General features: G+C 45.9%; 2 protein-coding genes across 2 annotated transcripts; both read right to left on the bottom strand.

The window, feature by feature from the left end:
* Nucleotides 1–639: 639 nt before the first annotated feature.
* LOC117059292 (somatotropin-like) lies at nt 640–7,393 on the bottom strand. The gene is given in 6 exon segments (XM_033170918.1): nt 640–1,011; nt 3,079–3,240; nt 4,971–5,087; nt 5,487–5,519; nt 5,521–5,653; nt 7,345–7,393. Coding segments are annotated over 5 exon segments (594 nt in total). The 5' UTR covers nt 5,602–5,653; nt 7,345–7,393; the 3' UTR covers nt 640–810.
* An 8,665-nt stretch (nt 7,394–16,058) lies between these two features.
* LOC117057967 (B-cell antigen receptor complex-associated protein beta chain-like) lies at nt 16,059–20,837 on the bottom strand. Its single transcript, XM_033168808.1, has 4 exons — nt 20,504–20,837; nt 18,692–18,810; nt 17,290–17,331; nt 16,059–16,453 (listed from the first exon to the last, which is right to left on the bottom strand). The coding sequence occupies exons 1-4, from the start codon at nt 20,835–20,837 to the stop codon at nt 16,352–16,354; spliced, it is 597 nt and encodes a 198-aa protein (XP_033024699.1). The 3' UTR covers nt 16,059–16,351.
* Between the last annotated feature and the right edge of the window lie 2,306 nt (nt 20,838–23,143).

Here is a 23,143-nt window from a genome sequence, read left to right as displayed (position 1 = left end):
AGAGACCAGAGCAGGAGAGACATGTTTTGTTGCATCTGAACGGGGATAAAGGGGGAAGGAAAGGGCTTCCAAATCAGAATCTAGAAATGAAGCGAAGGGATTTCCTTTATTATTATTATTAAATGGAATAAGCCCCATGGGAACAAACACTGTATGGGTGATTTGCAATTTATGTGTATTAAGCTTGTGCACATTCAGCTTTATTCGCTTGGCAAAAAAAATTAAATTAGGTTGGACGTCCAGGAAATAAACCTTTGGCAGTCTCACTTGCCACTGAACTCAGTGTGCTTTGACTATACACAAATTTTGGCTTTAGGCACTTTCTCTGGAACGTCAACCCAGCATAAGCTGAGAGTCGCCCTCGCTTCAGACCTTCATGCAACTTACATGAAAGGTGGAAGGGGGCTTCTAAGGACACGTCTTTAGAACATGCACAATCTGAGAACCCACCTAACACAAGGTTCCTGACTGTAGGGAGGTTCAATGGAGCGTGCTTAGAAGGGTCTCCCCCCACTTTCAGGCCTTCACAGTTGGAAATAAACCTGATGAGGGCAAGGGTAAAAAAAGAGGCCCCCTCCCTCGCGCAGGCCTATCTTGAGTTGATCCAATACAAATAACGTCTGAAGAGCTAGAGGCAAAACTGGATTTATTTTTACAAGTACAAAGAAGCATAGAGGGTTCTTGCTAGCAGCAGAGCTACAGAATGCACAACATTTTGCTCTTGACTTGAATCAGCGTTTCCTCACACACACACAGCAGAGGCACCAGCAGCGCACTAACTCCAGGCCTTAGGAAATGGTACTTCTCCCCTCAGATGGTGCAGTTAACTTCCCCGAAACGCCGGCACTTCATCACTTTCAGGTAGGTCTCCACCTTGTGCAGGTCCTTCTTGAAGCAGGACAGAAGGCCGTAGTTTTTCAGCAGAGCGTCTTCGCTCCGGAGGTTGACGTCAAATTTGTCGTAGGTGGGTCTGAGCAGCTGAACACCCCGTGAGCTCCCGTCCTCCAGCTCCTGTGGGGAAAACGCTCTTGCAAATGGGAAAGGTATGACGACAGACCTTTAAAGACCTAAACGGCCTCGGCCCAGTCCCAGTATACCTGAAGGAACGTCTCCACCCCCATTGTTCAGCCCGGACACCGAGGTCCAGCTCCAAGGACCTTCTGGCAGTTCCCTCACTGCGAGAAGCGAAGTTACAGGGAACCAGGTAGAGGGCCTTCTCGGTAGTGGCGCCCGCCCTGTGGAACGCCCTCCCATCAGATGTCAAGGAAATGAACATGATGGTACACAAGCAGTCTGCACGGAGATGGTGTTGGACTTTCGGAGGAAGAGGGGGGGACTAGCCCCGTTGTATATTGGGGGGTGGGGGCTGTGTGGAGAGAGTCTATTCCTTCAAATTCCTGGGAGTTTACCTTAGTGAAGACTTCACTTGGAAAATCAATACAACCCAGGTGGTTAGGAAGGCCCAACAGAGACTCCATTTCCTTAGGGTCTTACGTAAGAACAACGTCAAACATAAATTGATGATCTCTTTCCACCTGTCTGCAATAGAAAGTGTCCTTTCATACTGTATTACAGTGTGGTACGCTGGTTTGACAGCCAAGGACAGGAAGTCCCTACGAAGGGTGGTGAATACAGCACATCGTATCATGGGCTGGACCCTGAGTTCACTAGATGACATCGCAGGAGACCGCTGCCTCAGGAGAGCGAGGAAAATTCTCAGGGATGACTCACACCCCGGCCAGCACCTCTTTAATCTCCTACCTTCGGGCAGGAGATATAGAAGTATAGACAGCCGCACCAACAGGTTAAAGAACAGTTTTTATCTGTGGGCTGTTGGGCTGCTGAATGGAAAAAAATACTGGTGCAATTGACTTCCGACAAGCACACAGAGTGCGAACAAGACCGAGTGTATGTGTGTGTGGGGGGCCCTCATTTAATTTCACTGCACACAGGTGGTGTAGTGACAATAAAGGTTTATTATTCTTTTTTTTATTTAAATAAACAACTATTTGTCTTTTGGAAGACATCTGAAGGCAGCCCTGTTTAGGGAAGTTTTTAATGTTTGATGTTTTATTGTGCTTTTAATATTCTGTTGGGAGCCGCCCAGAGTGGCTGGGGAAACCCAGCTGGATGGGCGGGGTATAAATAAATAAATAATAATTATTAGGAAGGTAAAAGGTAAAGGGACCCCTGAACATTAGGTCCAGTCGTGTCCGACTTTGGGGTTGCGGCGCTCATCTCGCGTTACTGGCCGAGGGAGCCGGCGTACAGCTTCCGGGTCATGTGGCCAGCATGACTAAGCCGCTTCTGGCGAACCAGAGCAGCGCACGGAAACGTTGTTTACCTTCCCGCCGGAGCGGTACTTATTTATCTACTTGCACTTTGACGTGCTTTCAAGCTGCTAGGTGGGCAGGAGCTGGGACCGAGCAACAGGAGCTCACCCCGTCGTGGCGATTCGAACCGCCAACCTTTTGATCAGCAAGCCCTAGGCTCTGTGGTTTAACCCACGGCGCCATCCGCGTCCTGTCTATTATTAGGAAACATGGCCCCAATCCCAAGCTTGGGAGATTTTGAAAATTACCCACCGTTTGCTTCGTGACTAATTACGACAACTGTTCCCCTGTATTGTGGGTGAGCAGAGGCATGCATGCAGCCCCTGGAATGGGAGAAGGCAGGTGGAAGGTCTCTCTTGGCAAGCATTTGAAGCCTATCTCTCTAGCTAATTCTCAGCATGGCAGCAAAATCAAGTAAGAGGCCTTGCAAAGGCAGTTCTGCAATGGATGGGTTGAGATGCAGCAGCAGCAGCAATACGGGACTCAGCCGCAGTTACAGTTTCCGGTGTCCCTCCCCCCCAAAATGTGGCTTAATTGCAAGTTGAGAGCATTAAATGCCTTGTTGGGTCAGTCCAAAAGAGGAGCTCGCATGAGCGCAACTTGCATTCCTCACCAACTGGTGTTCAGAGGCATCTCGTCTCCAATATTGGGAGTTAGCACACAGTCATCGTGGTTAGTAGGGTGACCAGAACTGCAGCTTCACTCAAAGGGAACTGCTTGCCCCTTGGGAGAACAGATGGCTTACCCTCATAAGAGCCTGGATACCTTCTTCCAAGTCTTGGAGTTTTTCATACACTCTGTCCGAAGTCCCAAAGACCAGACTATTAGTGAACACCCTGCTTAGGAACCGCACAGGACCTAGCCAGGACTGAATGAGAGTCAGCGAAAACCTTAGCAGCTCCATGTCCTTAAAGGGAAAATAAACAAAGAGGCCAGTTTTAAAAAGAACCACAACGAGCCACTCATTCCCCCCTCCCCCATAGCCTTCAAGACACTCTCTTAATAAGTACGTCATCTCTGTGCCAAACCAGCTTTGCACAAGCAAAGCAAAACGCTGTTGTGGTAGCCCCACAACCTTGGGATTCGTTCCCTGGAGGACTCGCCAAAACCTGAACCTGTACATCAGGAGTGGGGAACCTACGGCCTTCTTGACGACAGCTCCCATCCTTGACCACTGATCACAATGATGGATGAAACGGATGCGGTTTGGAGCCCATGTGTTTCCATTATAGCAACGAATGGTGGGTCGGATCAAGGAAATGGTTTGAGAGGGAATGCTGTGCCCTAGGTTCAATGTGTGCCTCTTTATGCTTACAACCCTCTCCATCCAACCCAATAACAAGGTAGATAACGGTGTACTAATTATTATACTTTTTGTGTCCTTGAGCACCAAATGTCAACCTAAATAAGGGCACCACCTCCAGAAGATGTACAGCAGGGGTGTGGAAACCTGTGATGTCAAACTCCCAGATGTCAAACACCCACAAAATCTTGGTTCCAAACAGATTTCTTTCCTTGCACTGCTACTAATAAAGGTAAAGGTAAAGGGACCCCTGATCATCAGGTCCAGTCGTGTCCGACTCTGGGGTCGCGGTGCTCATCTCGCTCTATGGGCCAAGGGAGCCGGCGTTTGTCCGCAGACAGCTTCCGGGTCATGTGGCCAGCATGACTAAGCCGCTTCTGGCGAACCAGGGCAGCGCACGGAAACTCTGTTTACCTTCCCGCTGGAGCGGTCCCTATTTATCTACTTGCACTTTGATGTGCTTTCGAACTGCTAGGTGGGCAGGAGCTGGGACCGAGCAACGGGAGCTCACCCCATCGCAGGGATTCGAACCGCTGACCTTCTGATCAGCAAGTCCTAGACTCTGTGTTTTAACCCACAGCGCCACCTGGGTCCCAACTGCTACTAATACTCTCCTCTAAAAAAAGAAAGAAAGACCATCTCCCAAATGCCATGTCTAGCTTAAGCCCATGACCCAAAGTTACCTTTTAAGGACCTGTGCAGAGTACATTCCCAGCCCTATTCCATTAGACATTTAATTGAAGTGTACCTGGAGCCATTTGCTTGAGTGGGATTCAATTGCATACTGGCTAATTTAGTAGTTGGTCTGCGCAACAAAACTGCTTCTGATCCCTGAATCTGATTTTTTATTTTTTCTGCATGAAGGAAAGTGAAGGGGAAAACACTGGAAAGGGTGGAATAAGGCTTGCTTTGATGCAACATCATCTAACCTACCCTCAAACAAATCAGAATGGATGCTCATTCAACAGTAGGCATCTACGTTCTCTGCAAACAAATAAGATTGCTCTGTAACAAGGTTGACAGGAAGCGCCCCTGAAAACTTGCTAAAGAGTAGTGAATGGTAGATGATGCTTGTAAAGCTGGCAGAGGGCATTCTCCCAATGGGAACATTCCTTCCTCAGTGATTGAATAGTTACGTTGTTTGGGACAAGTTATATTCAGATGGCAGCTGGAGAGAAAATGGGATTGCAAAGTATTGTTACAGAAGTTGGGAGCTACCCCACTGTTTGCCAACTGGGACAATGGGAAGCTGAACACACAAAACACACAAATTCCAGATTTTTGACCTTGATGCAGTCATTCCATAAAATAAGGGAACAAGGGAGTCAACCTACCGTTCTTTGCTGGGCATCTTCCTTCCCTGTGGGTGCAGGGATGGTTTCAGAATAACAGTATGAAGATGGAGAGTTTTTGTTGGAGTACCGCTGGGCTTCTGAGATGTAGGAACGTTCCTGTAAAAAAAGAAAAACAAAACAAAAGCCGCAAAATGCTACGAGGGTTGCTTCCTCCATGCACCGTTTAGCCAGGAGCAAAGGTGAAGTAGAGGCTGGATATGGAGCTGCCAAGCCAAGTTATAATTGTGCCTGAGCGGCACTCAGCCACCCTTGTTCACTGTCAGAAGGAATGATGATATAGAAACCAAATAGATGCATTTCTGAATGGTACACTATGGTGGAATCTACACACATATAAAAAATGCTGTGAAAATGCTTTTTTTAAAAACGCTTTGAACAATACATAGAATTTGGCATAGCTCACTCTCGCCATCTACTGACACATTTGTATATTGCACCTTACAACACATTTAAAATGTTTTATTTGCAGCTGTATAGCTGAGTCCTATTACTCACAAACTCCTTGAAGGTATCAGCTGCTAGCAGGTGAAGATGCTGTGCCCTTATAACTGCATTGGCAAACAGGCTGGAGAGGGGCATTGTGGGAAAGGCCGTTGTTCCCTTCGGCCATTGCAGGGCCAAGATAGTCAGAGCAATGACAAACAGAGAAGAAGGTCTAGAAGCTGCAAAAGAAGATGGAGGCTGAGATTCTCAGATCAAAGGAGAGTCCTTTGCAATGCGTGCAACGTAATTGAAAGACGCGATGTGACACTTAAGCAGCTCATTTAAATCCATGGTTTGTGCAAATCTCGCAATTTGGTATATTCTGCTAAAGCCGAGCTCCAGTCTAGGTAGATCTCTGTTCATCTCTGAAAAGCCTTATAATCAACCTGTTAAAACAGGGATAGGGAACCTGTGGCCCTCAAGATGTAACATGACTCCAACTCTCACCAGCCCCAGCCAATGTTGCCGGCAGTCAAGGATGATGGGTGTTGGAGTCCAATGACGTCTGGAGATTCACATCGCCTTTTCAAGTGAGCAAAGTTAAAGGTTACAAAATTCGAGCTGCTACAGAGCTCAGATTTCACATCTTCTACAATGACCTTACAAGGCCGTAGCTTCTTTTTGAGCGGATTAAACTAAACTTTGCTAAACCTGGACTGTTTTCTGTTAACTGGTTATACCACTGAGAGTCGCCTCTGAGCCACACAACCACCTTTTCTGGAGAAATATACATTGAATAAAGTGTGAGCCCTCCCAGAGTTCCGCCAGAGGAAGCCATGGCATTTAAGGCAGCTGTTGACTGTGTTCAGCATATGCCCAGGTGAGATAGCTACCCTCCTTTGGGATGGGGGGGCAGGTTTGGCAAGATAATTCTTGCTGGTTCTTGCTGCTGGCATGGGCAGGTGGGTTGGAGGTTGCATTCCAACTCACTTTTTCAATTTTTTTCTTCAAATAGATTAGACAGTCACCTTCTGGCACCCTCACCTCAGTATTTGGGCTCTAAACTAGAAGCAATATTTGCTGGGAAAGACATAAAGAAATACCTTATACCTGGTCAGACCTATGGTCTTAACAGCCCACCTGCACTGAATCCTTAGTCACCTTTCTGAGACCTTCTGCAAGAGATCTTTTAGCCAGAAACGCTGTGGTCTCAACTAAACACCTGCAACATACACAGTGCAAGTAGTCTGCAAGGAGTCTGCTAGCATTTGAAACAAGTACTTTGTCTGACATTTGGTGTGGACAGAAACAAATGGAGAGAACGAGAGCAAAACAGAAGCAGTCATTGGTGCAAGCAGACAGCAGGGGGTGGATGTTCCCCAAGCACACCCCAATCGTCCCTTCAGAATCGTTGCCTGACTCTTGAGGAGCCACTGGGCTGATTGCTGGAGTGGGGGAAGGTTTAGACTTCCAAAGCATGTCACCCATGTACAGTCCATGTTTCATCACTTAGCTTGCTGAGCATGTTGAATTCTTACTATTACCCGAACTTACCTGACAGTTGTACCTATTTGCATGACAGACTCCCCTGCCCCGCCCTCCAAGATTGCTGGATCTCATTTTGCTCCTGGTCTCATAAAACCCCACAGTTATGAATTTGCTTAGTGCTAGCGTGGAGAACAACATCAATCAAAACCAGCAGCTAATCCCCAGATATCATCTTAACTTGGATCGCCACCTTTCTGACGCACAGAGATTCCCACAACTTTAGCAGCTGCCCAACCGGCCAAAACGTAACAGGTGAACGTTTCCCCCATCAGGAAATCTGCACCCATTGGATTTCTGCAGAATTTGCCGTTATCAAGGATGCAGAATCTCCATTCGTTCAGAAATACGGCAACCTCCCTCTTCTTAACATGCAAAAGCATACCTGAATCCATGTCCCGTTGGCAAATCACGGAGGTCTTTGAAGGCAGTTTCCCTCTCATCTGTACTACTTAATGCCCCACCTGAGCCGTACTTATACGCCAAGCATATAATGTTTATTGATCGGATGAGTAGGTCCATGCTTGCGTTTGCTAACCAGCACATGCAGATGCATATATGTAGAGGCTATCCATGTCAGTTGGCAACAACAAGGGTGTTGACCTGCATCATCAACACCTGGGCAGATGAGTTAGGACAACCTGATCTCAGCTGTGTCCACATAGGCTGTTGGTACACCGCCAAAATAGGCTTGTGATCAGGCGGTGGGGTGTCACAATGCCCAGTGAAAATTCCACCATCTTCCTTGCTAGAGACCTCCGGCCAAGATGAGCGTTGGATTTAACTGTTTGTACTTGGTTGTTGACAGTTGGGACCAGATTCTGTTGTTGGCATACATGATTCCTGTACCATTTCTCTTGCTAGGTGGGGACTACAGCTGGGGCAGGGGAATAATAATAATAATAATAATAATAATAATAATAATAATAATAATAATATATTAATATCCAGCCCATCTGGCTGGGTTTCCCCAGCCACTCTGGGCGGCTCCCAACAGAATATTAAAAACATGATAGAACATCAAACATTAAAAACTTCCCTAAACAGGGCTGCCTTCAGATGTCTTCTAAATGTCAGGTAGTTGTTTTTTTCCTTGACATCTGAGGGGAGGGTGTTCCACAGTGTGGGTGCCACTACCGAGAAGGCCCTCTGCCTGGTTCCCTGTAACATCACTTCTCGCAGCGAGGGAACCGCCAAAAGGCCCTCGGAGCTGGACCTCAGTGTCCAGGCTGAATGATGGGGGTGGAGACGCTCCTTCAGGTACACTGGGCCAAGGCCGTTTAGGGCTTTAAAGGTCAGCGCCAACACTTTGAATTGTGCTCGGAAACGTACTGGGAGCCAATGCAGATCTCTCAGGACTGGTGTTATATGGTCTTGGCAGCCGCTCCCAGTCACCAGTCTAGTTGCTGCATTCTGGATTAGTTGCAGTTTCTGGGTCACATTCAAAGGTAGCCCCACATAGAGCGCATTGCAGTTGTCCAAGCGGGAGATAACTAGAGCATGCACCACTCTGGTGAGACAGTCTGCATGGAGACTTTCAAACATGGAGCTTCTCCTTAAACATGGAGCTTGTTGTTGTTGTTGTTGTCATCCATCTGTCTCAAGAGACAATGGATTACACCTCTGGTGATAAAGTCTGCTGTAATACTGTTCCTACTGCTGGGTGGCAGCTCCCAGGGGAACACAGCTAGGAACTGGAAGGAATGGGGCTGAAAGATGGAGATGGTTGAGCTGAGTTCTTTTTTTGCAGTGGTGTGAAGTGAAGTAAACTGTGAAGTGCAGGAGCTCATGGCCATGCCTTTGAAGAGAAATTCAACATGCAGGCAGTTGGCAGTTGTGTTGAATACACACACAAACACACAACATAGCATAACAGCCAGTTTATTAGGAATAGCATGATTGCAATCCCGTGTGTAGTTTCTCAGAATGTAAGGAGGCCATGATTTCAATCCTGTCCTGTATTGTATTCCGCTCTGTCAGCACTGTTTCCATTGTGCTACAGTTTGGCTTCTGCTAAAACCTAAATCATCATCATCACCATCATTATCATCATCATTAAAATTTGTATACTGCCCTTCATCTGAAGATCACAGGTTTGTTCACTACATAAAAATACAACACAATGAGAACACAAAATACATAATAAAACAAAAACAAAAACAAAACAAAACAAAACAAAACAAAACAATGACTCCTTCAATATGAACACAATTATGTAATCGCTAATTACGTAATTAATGTCAGTGCATTTCAATGGAAGGGAAACATCAGCAACAGTGCAGAAAATAACACAGTTATGTGACGTTCTTGGACTTAAAAAAAAATTGTGTATGCTGTTCGTATTTCTGTTTGTGTGGCTTCTGTTACTGATCTCAGGAAAATGTGTGAATTGTGGCGGTTCCTGTCCTTGTTTTTATGTCTAACAGAAGTCTCCAAATTCACTACCTGGGAGTAAGCATAGAATTGGTGGAGCAGGAGACTCTTAATCTCAGGATGATGGGTCCGAGCCCCACGATAAATACCCAAGGAAAAGACTTTTTATGTACACTATGGTAGCTATACGGATCCTGCATGCCCAGAGAAGGAAGGAAGATAATGTACCTACCTGAGAAGAATGACTAACATACCGTAGATGATGGACTTATGCCGAAATGGCGAAAATGACCGGGAGGATCAGAAACCAAGAAGATAATAAATTTAATTAAGAATGGGGGAAATTTATAAGTTACTTGAAAGAATACTGTAAACAGTTAAAAACACTGGCAGGATTCTAAAAACACGCTTGCAATGTAACAAGAACTATGGTGAGAATGGAATGTTAAGGAAATGTGGAGAAGAGTATAGGATGCAGTTGGAAAAGAATAACTATGGAACTCATGGAGGGGTGGAGGGAAGTCAAGGGATTCAGAGAATCCTAGGTGTATATGATTATGATTTGTATCTGATTCTAATTGTTAAATGTAAAACTGAATAAAAAAAATATTTTTTTAATTAAAAAAAAAAAGCCATCACGATAAGTTATAGAAACACCATCGCTTCTGGAAACAAAACAAAACATTTCCCAGCCCTGCTCAACCCCTTAGAACATTCAGAATATCAAAATTCCAGGGATTCTGCATTTTGAACCAATGTTTTACTCTCTGTGTCGTGATGGTGACAATGTTCACCCCCAGGCGCATGTGGTCTACAATCTCATCCAATGCTAACATCTCAGTAGCACACCCACGGGGGCTTATGCAATCCTGGGCAGGGATCTTCCAGTTCATGACATTTCGAGGAAAGTCGCCCCTGTTAATAAACATGGATTTTGCAAGGTGAGTTGTGGGGCCTTTTCTCAGAAGCCCCTCTGAGCTTTGCCTCATATGAGCATCATACAAAGGTCATCTCCTAGGAAAGCCATTGTGGGAGGGGGCGGGAGAAAAGATCACACCCCCTGCCAAGGACAGGTGTCCAGTAACCTCAGAAGCTGCAACATCTGGGTGTGTTTTTCCCCACTTTTGATGCTGGGTTGCTTTCAGGTTCATCCGTGTTTGCTGGATAACGCCCACATTCAGCCTACCTTGTGAAATTCTGATCACTTACACCTCAAGAAGGCGCTTCAGAGTAGAGTAGATAAATCCTTATTCGCATTAGCCAATGGCCATAGCAACAATAAAACATTACAATGTATACAGAAAGGAGAATTTGATATAAAAGCGCATTTTAAAAGCTTCAGAGCTGAAGGAAGCACCACGCAAGGAAGTCAAAGCAGCCGATGATGTGCGTCAGAGCACATTTCCTCCCAAGAAGTTGGGGGTGTGTGTGGTATAAATAGGTTTGTGAAATTATTGGTGGTCTGAAGAGAGTAGGCACAGAAATACGAGCTTCTCAAAATACTAGGAAACAGTTGTTGTAAGCAGCCGTGATATATTTTTAATGATACAGTGGTATGTAAGCATTCTTACAAATAAAATAATAAAATCCCTGACTTGGCTGATAGAATCATAGAATCATAGAGTTGGAAGAGACCACAAGGGCCATCCAGTCCAACCCCCTGCCAAGCAGGAAACACCATCAAAGCATTCCTGACAGATGGCTGTCAAGCCTCCGCTTAAAGACCTCCGAAGAAGGAGACTCCACCACACTCCTTGGTAGCAAATTCCACTGCCGAACAGCTCTCACTGTCAGGAAGTTCTTCCTAATGTTTAGGTGGAATCTTCTTTCTTGTAGTTTGAATCCATTGCCCCGTGTCCGCTTCTCTTGAGCAGCAGAAAACAACCTTTCTCCCTCCTCTATATGACATCCTTTTATATATTTGAACATGGCTATCATATCACCCCTTAACCTTCTCTTCTCCAGGCTAAACATACCCAGCTCCCTAAGCCGTTCCTCATAAGGCATCGTTTCCAGGCCTTTGACCATTTTGGTTGCCCTCTTCTGGACACGTTCCAGCTTGAGTCCAACAAGCCACAGGTTTGCCATCCCTCTGGTACAAACGACAACAAAACCGCAACAACAGCCAAACGCACCAGTATCAGAATCTGGACAGTCATTGGTATCTGAAGAAGTGTGCATGCACACGAAAGCTCATACCAGGAACAAACTCAGTTGGTCTCTAAGGTGCTACTAGAAAGAATTTTCGATTTTGTTTTGACTATGGCAGACCAACACGGCTACCCACCTGTAACAGAATCTGGACAGTCATCTAATAATATATTTCCTCAAAGGGCAGCCAGCTCTAGAGCCTGCAAAGGAATTAGGAATTTCCTCCTTTCTGTCTTGGTTTTTTTGTGTGTGTGTCATACCCAAGTACAGTATTTATTTTGTAAAATGAAAGATGCTGGGCTTGGAACAGGGTCCTCGAAGCCGCCACTTTTATTGTGGAAACATTGCTCTGCAATCACAGGAGTGTGAGGTATGTTGGGTGGGGTGACTGAAGCACTGAGGGAAAGATGCTGAGCTCACATCCAAAGATGGCCTCCCTTTTTATGCAAAGTACTGTACCTGACAAAGACCTCCAACATGCTCAGAGAAATGCAGTTGCGTTTGGGGAAGTTTTTATGTAGACTTTTACATGCTGCCCTGATCCTTTTTACGGAAGGGCTGGGTATAAATCTGTAAATAAAATAACTGAGCCCAGGGAATGAAAACTGGTTCGCCAGAGCTTGATTCTGATGGTGAGGCCTGCCTCCAGTTTCAGCTCTCCGTCTCTTGCTGGAGAGTCCCCCGTTAGCAGATATAACCCCACAATCCTTAGCTGACCCCTTGACCACTGTGTGTTGTGTTGGGGGGGGCGGGGGCTCTGATCTTTGCCGCCCTCGCCACCTCGCAGGGGACATCCATCTGTTTATCCAAACACGGCACTTGCCTTTGTATCTTATTACATGCAAGAGGGGGAGGAGAAGGTGGGTGGGATTTAATTTCCAGGGAGCAGGTAATGACCGGGCACATAAATATTAAGAAAACAGTTACGTTGGCTCGAATTAAAATGCAAACGTACAGAATTTTCACTCCCTCCCTAGAACCAACAAACCAGGCCAAAAGGAGGAAAAATATCTGTGTGGAGGAGGAAAATGGATGGAAAGCATGACAAGAGCTGAAACAGGAGAAGTTCTGGGTCTATTTTTTTCCTTACAGGGTTTCTGCTTCTTTGCAGGAAGAAACTCCGCAGGTGCTGTTTTCCATTTTGAATTAATACACTTTTTCATTGAAGGGCTAATGAATCGCTGGCCATTGAAAGGAACATGCAGTCAGTACAACCTCAGGGACCAACGAGGGTCTCAAAACTAAGATGGCGATGGGGGGGGGTGAGGCATGGCTGGCAGAACTGAAACTTGGTTGTGTAAAGTCCCCTTTCCATTGCCTTGCCTGAATGAACATGTGACATTTCCGCCTCCCAACCCACCCACCCCTGCCTCAGATACCCATTTCCCTGCTGCACATGGGGGGGTGTATTTTATCATGCAAAATGACAGGAAAGGAACAGATCTGCTTCGGTGAACCACGCAAAAACAAGAGGAAACACCGTGAAGCACCGCTAACTCCTAGCAAAAGATTATCGGGGGCCAACGCTTTGGTACTGTTCAAGTGTGTTCTCTCCAGGGTGTTGTATAATTATAAATTGCCACTGTTTCCTTATGGCTTGGGCCTCCTCTGCTTTGAACATCAGCATGTGTACCCTTCGACATCCCACTGATCAAAATTGCGATGCTATTTTTAAATTTTGGTCTTGACGAACCCTTGTGGGAGGCAGCTGATCTGTGAGAGAGCTCAAGACTGAAAAAACAAATGTCTTTTGGTCTGGCACTCTGGCGTGAGCCAGTTGATTCATGGCAGAGAGCGAGACCAAAAAACAAGTGTATTTCAGTCTGACAGTCTGGCGTGAGCTGGCTGTCTCATGGCAGAGCTCTGGACCAAGAAAGGGACCCGAAAAGGGATATTCCAGGATCCAATCAGAAGCTGTTGATGCAGCCTAGAACAGCGTTAGCTTCTTTTGCTGCTACTTCACACTGTTGTCTCATGTTAAGCTTGTGGTCCAGGAAGGCTGCAGCTATTCTCTTCAGTGAATCCACTCAGAAGCAAGCACCCCACACTTCTGAGTCATCAGAGAGTAGGCTAGGATCTTTACCCTTAGCAACACTTCTGCTGCTCTTTGGGGCTGTGGCCATAAGCCCTCGAAGCAACATTCCAGGTGGCCAAACAAGATTCCACATAACAAGCTAGTAATGCGTCCCAGACTCCATGTGTTCCTCTCTCCACTGCTATACTTCTCCTCAAGACACAGTTTCTGACAATGGTGCCAGCTTCCACATGGTCTTCTCATGCCCATTCTCCTTTTCTGGATCAATAAAATCCACACCAGAGCTGAAAGAAACACAATCTCCTCCATTTCTGGCTTTCAAGCTGTGAGTGGTTAGTGGTTATTACAGAACCAAAATGGTACCAGCTTTGCACAAGGGAGTATAAAAACATTCAGAAAGAAATCTAAGGTTGGGGGACTCAAAAAGAACCCAGTGTGGACTGAGCATGCTCAGTGGGCGTGGAATGCATGACAAGTCTGGGCGGAGGATGAACTGGAAAATCAGCAAAAGTCTACATGGAAACTTTTGGTTACAGGTTCCACCGGCGCACGCATGCACGCGCACGCACACACACATTCAAAAATTAATAAATAGAATAAATCAGTTTTAGAACTCTTTTTTAATTTTGAAAAGCTTAAAGATCACTTTTGAAAAATTTATTGGAGAGCTACTTTTGAGGGGGGGAAAGGCACAAAGGAGGTTCTCTTGCTGGAGCATCGCTGAGATTAGTCTGAGCTGTGAAACTGAAGCTTTGGTGACAGGACTCCTCAATTCAATTCCTTTATTGGCATAGAAAGAGTGTGTGGTATACATGGATCAAAACACAACACTGGCAGTGAGTCGTAATAGGAGATACTTTAGGATAAAGCTGTCCATATTTCATGAGATACAAAGGTGGTTCTTGGGACCTACAGTGATGTAGCTTCATGGCATCACACAAAAATCTTGCCACATTCTCCACAACGTCATTCCTACAGTTATTCAGCAGAAAGGACACGCTGGAAGAGTTGGTGAAATAGATCTCCTTCAATAAGGGGTCCAAATACTTATCTTTTTATTTATTTTTTACATAAAATGGGCAATAAAATAAAACATGTGTGATAGATCCGACCTGATTTGTGCCACAAGGGCAGTACCTTTCAGAATATGGGATTTTCGAAAATCTACCTTACATAACTGCAAACGGCAATACAGTACAGTCGTACCTCGGAAGTCAAACGGAATTCATTCCGGAAGTCCATTCGACTTCTGAAATGTTCAGAAACCAAGGCGTGGCTTCTGATTGGCTGCAGGAAGCTCCTGCAGCCAATCAGAAGCCACGGAAGCCACGTCAGACATTCGGGTTCCAAAGAACGTTCGCAAACTGGAACACTCATTTCCGGGTTTGTGCCGCTGGGGAGCCAAAACGTTCGAGTCGCAAGGCATTTGATTTCTGAGGTACGACTGTACATTAAATCTTGCGAGGGAAAGAGCTCTGTGTAGGTGGGGGTCATAAGGTGATGTAAATATGGAGTGTCCTGGCCAAATGACAGGACATTTCAACAGATTGTGTGATATAGCTTAATGTCTTCTTGGTTAGTTTTAAAGTACTAATGTTTGGTTCGGGATAATTTTCCCAAACTTATATTTGGGACTCCACAATTTCACACATGTCAGCAATTTTTTTTTAAGTCCATGAAAATTTATTAGCATTTTAGATTTGATTTAATATTTATTTTTTTCTATTCCACCTTTCTATTATTCCATTATTAAAGGTAAAGGGACCCCTGACCGTTAGGTCCAGTCGCAGACCACTCTGGGGTTGCGACGCTCATCTCAGTTTAATGGCCGAGGGAGCCGGCGTACAGCTTCTGGGTTATGTGGCCAGCATGACTAAGCCGCTCCTGGCGAACCAGAGCAGCGCACGGAAATGCCGTTCACCTTCCCGCTGGAGTGGTACCTATTTATCTACTTGCACTTTGATGTTCTTTCGAACTGCTAGGTTGGCAGAAGCACAGACTGAGCAACGGGAGCTCACCCCGTCACGGGGATTCGAACCGCTGCCCTTCTGATCGGCAAGCCCTAGGCTCTGTGGTTTAACCCACAGTGCCACCCGTTATTAAATTAGGATAATTGCTCCTAATATACATGTTTATTTGCAATTTAGCCTATTATGAACATTTTGGCAATGTGTTGTGGTATATCATTTTCACCAATCTATGCAGCTTTCTGCATATCACTTGGCTGGAGAACTTCATTGCAAAATTCAGAGCTGCGTGCCTTTTGAGGGATGGCTGTGTTTCGGTTTGTGTATTGTTTCAGAACATGCAGCTTACATTGGTTGACCTTTAAATGAGAACTGAATTGATTGACTCCCCTATCCCTACATTTGGTATTGGCTTGGCTTACTGAATTTGACACTTCTAATATCCAGCTTTCCTTTAAAAACCACCCTAAATCTAGCAGCTTCAAGAACTGAGGATGTGTGCATGTGAGGGAGGAAACCCATTCAAATTAGAATGCAAATTTCTGGCAATCAAACTGATGCTAGAAAAAAAAACTTATGTGAGAATCAAACCCACCCTCAGTTTTAATTATTTACAATTTTGTGTTTTCCTCTTCTATGGGGAGGATAGGAGGGGAGTTTCTCTAAATAGGGTCTGCCGCTACCCCAGCTTTGGGTGCCTCTTAACAGCAAACCCAATGCCCAAGGAATCAGGAGTGAAGGAGTACCACATTTGATCTAGCAGTTCGGCTGATGATAGCTAAGCAAGCAAGCAAGTGAGAGCTGCATCAAGAGCACTGTAGCCAAGTCAGGTGTGGCACACCTTGCCGAAGATGCTGCAAAACTTTTCACTCCTCGCCTGGACTCTCTCCCAGATTCCACTTGTCTGTTACTCTGTCCTGGTAAGTACAAATGTCTTCATATGTATCAGCTAGTTCAACCATCAACCCCTGTAAAGAAGCAAAAGGGAAAAAGTTTGAATAAAAGGCAGGGATTCACTCTTGTCCCCAGACAAATACAAATTCATCATCCACTGTCTTTTAAATCACCAGCAATGGCTTGCACACCTGAATACAGTTCAGCTTGGCCAAAATGCACCCAGGTGGCAACCATCAACAGGCAACAGCAGGTAGAAGGGGCAAAAACCAGCATTCTATCTTCCCACCCCACAATCACAGAAATGTATGATTCGGAATAATTATGAACCAAACGTGATTTTCATATTTGTGACAATATTTTTGGGTTGATTTGCTGTAATTGCTTTGGTTTGGGTTGCCCCCCCCCCAATTTCCTCAAACGTACCAATGAAAAGGCTGGATCCGAATGACGTTACAGAACCACACAAATTTACAGGTACGGCTATGGATTGCAATATATTTCCCTATGTCCATTCTCTGCGAACTCTTTCTCTCTCGCCAGACAACAGGCACACAATTGTTTTAAAGCACTCAGCAGTCACCTGAACACAGATCATGCCATATACAAACACCATTGTCTCCCCCCATTCACTTAGGCCTCCTCCTTTTTCTCTTTCACTTGTGTGAAGATGCTGACACACGTATACTGCCCCCCCCAGGACCAGTAAGTGATCACTTCTGCAAGATAAACACTTCTGCTCTTATCCGAACCCAGTGCTCCACCAACAGCTTCTAGCCAGGCTCTCTTTGCCCCTACCTTGGCTGATGTCTGAATGAATTCCTATACTTTCTCTCCTCTCTCCTGCCAAAGATGTACTACCCCACTTTCCAGCTTTACCATTTTGAAAATACCTCACTCTGTTGCTCACCTCGTAAGTGTGGTCCTCAGCCGGTGCATCCTTGCCATCACCCTGAAGGAGAAATAGCATCACATTATTCCAAGCTGTTCAGTCTCTGTTTGAAAAGGAACTGCTAGCGAAGCATCCTTCACCTTGGCCATTGTTGCGTCGGAATCAGCAGAGTAACTGACCAGGATTGTCTCAAACAAGGGCTTTGGGGAAATTGCCAAGGATGATGCTGAAGGGGCAGTGCCAGGGCTGGCGGGCCCAAAGGCCTACAAAAACTTGGAGCCAGACTTGCACCTGTTCAGCTGAAGATGGTGTAAAAAGATACCTATGCACGCTACCGAGCAACACAGTTTCATGGGACTTCATGGGTGATTCAGATTAATCAGTATATCTAGAGAAGGCGCTAAACCCATTGCGAAGAGGTCTTTGGTGGGCACAATCAGACTCCAAGGAGGACAAGAATGACAGAGGAGAAGCACAGAGGAAGCCAGGAGAGCGAGGAGGAGAGAAACACAAAGGGAGAAGACAGAGGAAGTGTAGGGGGAAAGGGATGAACGACAGAGGAAAATTGCATGGCCCCAGCGGGGACAAAGTTTAGGGGAAAGGAAAGAGGAATAGGGAAAAAGGGGCTGGGGCTTTTAAGCTGCCGTGGTGAACTACTAAGAGGATAAAAAGGAGAGGAAAGATTGACAGAAGAAAGGACTGTGTACATAACAGAATAGTTCTATGATGAAACTGAGCAACTAAATTATTTGAGTAAGGAACCCACCAGAGGGGTCACTGTGGGTGAGAGACCCCATGGGGTTCTGGTAACTCTTGGGACCTGACACCCATTAAAGCTCTATCCTAAATATCTGTCCCAGCATCTGATCTCTTGTCTATTACACTTCTGCAATGCCGTGCTAGATACAAGAAGTGGTCATGGAGGTTCTGTGCAAAGCCCAGTCTCTCTACATGGGAGGTGAGACTTGGGAAAGTACAGAACAGGTCCTCTCTCACAGTAGCTCTGATTTTGTGGAACCAGCTCCCCAGTGGCCGTCGTCTGTTGGCTCTGCTTTGCACGCAGTCAGGAAACAGCGCTATAATGTAATAATAATTTATTATTTATACCCCGCCCATCTGGCTGGGTTTCCCCAGCCACTCTGGGCGGCTTCCAACCGAACATTAAAAACACAATACGCTAAGACTTCCCAGTTTGATTAAGCTGATGCTACTTGCAGGCTGAACCATAAAAGACTTGCTACGTGTCGGTTTTTATGGCCTTGTGGCAAATGGGTTGTTTGTGTTTACTGCTGTATACGCACAATGTCTCAAAAAACAAAACAAAACCCAAAGCTGGCTATTAAAAGGAATGAAATAATGTTAGGACTACATCATTGCGCTGTAGCGATGGCATTTCCACAGCAGGGCCCAACTCACTTACCTTCCCCATAGTTAGAAACACAGGGACACTCACAAACAGGACAATAAGAAGGGACTGGATCACGATGATGGCATCTTTCAGGGTGTTTCGACTCTGCACTTGCTGAAATGTGCTGATACCTTAGAACGAGGACAACATAAGCTCATTACTTAGCTCAGCCTATGGTCTGTCGTCTTTGGCTGCAATGTGACTATGGTTTCCTTTCCATCTTTGAACGGGAACAGCTCCCTGCTATAATATACAACAGACTGCAAATAATAATAATAATAATAATAATAATAATAATAATAATAATAATAATAATACAAATAATAATAATTTATTATTTATACCCCGCCCATCTGGCTGGGCCTCCCCAGCCACTCTGGGCGGCCTCCAACAGAACGTCAAAATACAATAATCTATTAAGCATTAAAAGCTTCCCTAAACAGGGCTGCCTTCAGATGTCTTCTACAAGTCTGGTAGCTGTTTTTCTCTTTGACATCTGGTGGGAGGACATTCAACAGGGCGGGTGCCACTACCGAGAAGGCCCTCTGCCTGGTTCCCTGTAACTTGGCGAGGGAACCGCCAGAAGGCCCTCAGTGTCTGGGCAGAACTTTGAGGGTGGAGACTCTCCTTCAGGTATACTGGACCAAGGCCGTTTAGGGCTCTAGAGTTCAGCACCAACACTACAGCCCACAATGCAGTGCAACTGTGGGCGTGGTTTGCATTTGCATAAGCACCCAGGGTTCTGGTGGAATCCAGTGTTGTGCTACGGTGATGGTTCTGTCAGTGTAAGCATTGTGGCTTGCCGGATGGAAAAAACCCACCCATCTCCTTCACAGGTGGGTTCTCACCCAGAGCCAATTTCTGTCCCAGAGCCACCCCTTCACCTCCCCGGAGCTAATTCTGGAGGGCAAAGCAGGAGGAGGGAAGAAAGCTCCATTGCACAAATGGACATCCGTGTTCTGGGCTTCCAATAACAAGACTCATTAACTACATCCTACCCTTGTATGAACAGAGCAAGGATGGGCCTCTAAATGGGATCAGAAACAATCCATGATACCAGGCAATACCCTATTCCTGAGAATATGTGACTGTGCCCCGCATGAATCTGACGAAAATAGGGACGCCCCATTCCATAATGATAATTTTACTATTTATACCCCACACATCTTACTGGATTGCCCCAGCGACTCTGGGCAGCTTCCAACATAGAAATAATAATAATAAAACATTAAACATTTTTTAAAAAAACTTCCCTATATAGAACTGCCTTCAGATGGCTCAGGGGTCGGATAACTCCATACCCTCCAACATTTCGCCAAAGAAAATAGGAGCATCCTAAGGAAAAGTGGGACATTCCGGGATCAAATCAGAAACCGGGACGGCTTCTGTAAATCAGAGCTGTCCCTGGAAAATAGGGACACTTGGAAGAAGAGAAGAAGAAGAGTTTGGATTTGATATCCCGCTTTATCACTACCTGAAGGGAGTCTCAAAGCGGCTAACATTCTCCTTTCCCTTCCTCCCCTACAACAAACACTCTGTGAGGTGAGTGGGGCTGAGAGACTTCAAAGAAGTGTGACTAGCCTAAGGTGACGCAGCAGCTGCATGTGGAGGAGCGGAGACGCGAACCCAGTTCACCAGATTACGAGTCTACCGCTCTTAACCACTACACCACACTGGCTCAACCACTATACCCTCACTGGAGGGTCTGTGCCCAGGGAAAGCAGACTTTAACAGAGAGCCCTGCTTCATGGTTACTCACAGCCACAGATTATAGGACCTTGAAAGCAGGAAAAAGGAGTATTGAAGCAAATTAAAGCTATTCACCCATGACTCGCAATTCAGTGCCGCAGCACTGCTGCCGACTATTTTGTGTCTTGTTGTTCTCACAGAAGTAGATGCCATTGTCGGTGAGCTGGATTTTTCGGATGTGCATCAGGACCATCGATTCGTTCCTCAACACCTGGACTCTGGAAGTGTTCACCATCTCCTGATGCTTGCCCTTCTCTGTCTCTTTGTACCAATTTGCTGGAGAGCTGGAAATGCACCTGAAGGACACCTGGCTGCCCCACCGGGCAGCGATGAAGCGTATACGCGTCGGCGTCTCAGAAACTACAGCACGTGCACGAAGCTCCACCACTGGGTCATTGCGGTCTGTCATGTTCCTCTCCGCTGGAAGTGGAAAGGCACTTTGAAAAGGAGCCATTTAAACATTCAGATGAAACAGTTTTACAGTTTCTATGTAATTTTTACGGCGGTGCTTTAGCATTCGTTTTGCATAGCACCCTGAAGAATTTTGCACCGACACTGGAAAGTGTGAGGCAATAACGTCCAGCTATTTCCTTCTCATTGGCTTGCGGTTTTAGCAAAAGAGTGGGATGCAGATGCACGATCTATTTCGTCCAAGCCCACGAAACAGCAATACTGACTGAGAGCCCGCAGCGTAGCGGTTTAGTGCATGAAGTCTTCCAACGGCACGTTTGCTCAGACGTTAGCGGCGCTGAGCAAACTGGGGCTCACTCAGACTTAAGAGCGTTGCAGGTTTACAGCTGCCCTTTTCAAGTGTCACTTGTGTAAAAAAGATCAGAAAGGGTGACAGCCGCCCCACGGTAATCGCCATAACGTCTGTAGTGGGAAGACTTAGAATCATAGAATCATAGAGTTGGAAGAGACCACAAGGGCCATCCAGTCCAACCCCATGCCAAGCAGGAAACACCATCAAAGCATTCCTGACAGATGGCTGTCAAGCCTCCGCTTAAAGACCTCCAAAGAAGGAGACTCCACCACACTCCTTGGCAGCAAATTCCACTGTCGGACAGCTCTTACTGTCAGGAAGTTCTTCCTAATGTTTAGGTGGAATCTTCTGTAAGCATGGGGTCTCCTTTTGCAATGTTCATGTGTAAAGCATGTTCCCCACTGCAGAACTTATGGTCAATATGGTGACGGCGGGGGCAGAAGAGGTCATGAAACTTTTGGGGTGAGACGAAATGCTCAGCCACCCCACCTACCCATGAGTAACGTTGGAAGATGGCTGCTACAGTAAACCTGCTGAGAAATAGACCTTGTTCAATTCAACAAGACCTACTCTCTGGTATAGGATTGCAGTCTTAGCGTAGAAAACTCATGGGGTGGGCAGAACACCTAGGTAGGTAGGTAGGTAGGTGGGTGGGTGGGTAGGTAGGTAAGCAGGGGTGCAGCTGTCCATTTTATTTTTCTGGGTTTCTCCAAACAGGGCTCTACTCTAAGATGCTAATCTTACATTTATTATTTGCTGCAAGAATAAGCGTTGCCAAAGCTCGGGGGAAAGCAATGCTCCTCTAGCCTCAGGATTGTTTTAAAAAAAGATGGGATATTGTGGCACTATTAAAATGTACATATTACAGAAGAGAAAACCACAAGCAAACAAATAGATTTTGAAAGTGCTGGGTATTGCTTATGAGGTTTTGGAAGCATAAATTCCAGGAGGTGTGTCTGGATATTTATCTTCTTGGAAACTTGATAATAATCATGTCATGTATTCACGAGTTGTTTAAAATTAAATGAATTAATTCACACACACACACACGGGCATCTTGTTTTATAACCAGGCACTGGTTTATTTTAGGTTTGTCCGCAAATGCAAAGCAGGTGTGCAGGAAGTCCTGCACTCTGTTGTTGACGGAGCTCACTGCACACACAGCCACTCCTCCTGTTCTTGCTTCTGTGAAAGTCTATCCCCAGTTAGCACAACTGTGTTTCAGGTTATCTGGGGCTGGGGGGGGGGGTTGTTGTGGGAGCCTCACCCTGAAGCAAAATGCAGAAGGTCCCATCTTGGTCCCAGACCTGTCTGGTCAAAACAGGAGCGGGTTGGGGAGGTGTAGGAACCACTCAGGACCCCAACAAGCTGAAGGAGCTAATAGTGCAACAGATGACAGCTTCATAAACTTGGTCCCAGTTTTCTAGGGCTAAATCTCCAAACTGGAAAGCGCCCAGAGGGCTCAACACAACTGGAAGAGTTCACCACTCTCTAGCCCAGCATCTCTCCCCTTTCAGTTTCTACACACAACTCTTCTCCTGCACACATCCTGTAACCTGGTTGGGTTTCCTTGTTTTGCTCCTCCATTTACAGAGTGAGGCTTCCTACGTGGACAGACCTTGGCTGGATCTAGACCAGGGGTCAGCAAACTTTTTCAGCAGGGGGCCAGTCCACGGTCCGAGAATCAGTGTGTTTTTACTTGAGTAGAATGTGTGCTTTTATTTAAAATGTATCTCTGGGTTATGTGTGGGGCATAGGAATTTGTTCATTTCCCCCCAAAAAAAATATATTCCGCCCCCCCAAAGGTCTGAGAGACAGTGGACTGGCCCCTTCTGAAAAGGTTTGCTGACCCCTGATCTAGACACATCAAAGAAGCGTTTCAGTTAAATGTGCCGTAAATTTAAACAGGGAAAACAGGTAGAGAAAAATGGGGACCCACAGTGCCATCTGGT

Source organism: Lacerta agilis, chromosome 14, assembly GCF_009819535.1.
Source record: "Lacerta agilis isolate rLacAgi1 chromosome 14, rLacAgi1.pri, whole genome shotgun sequence".
In the NCBI taxonomy this organism is placed as follows: domain Eukaryota; kingdom Metazoa; phylum Chordata; class Lepidosauria; order Squamata; family Lacertidae; genus Lacerta; species Lacerta agilis.
This window is presented reverse-complemented; position numbering and strand designations above follow the sequence as displayed.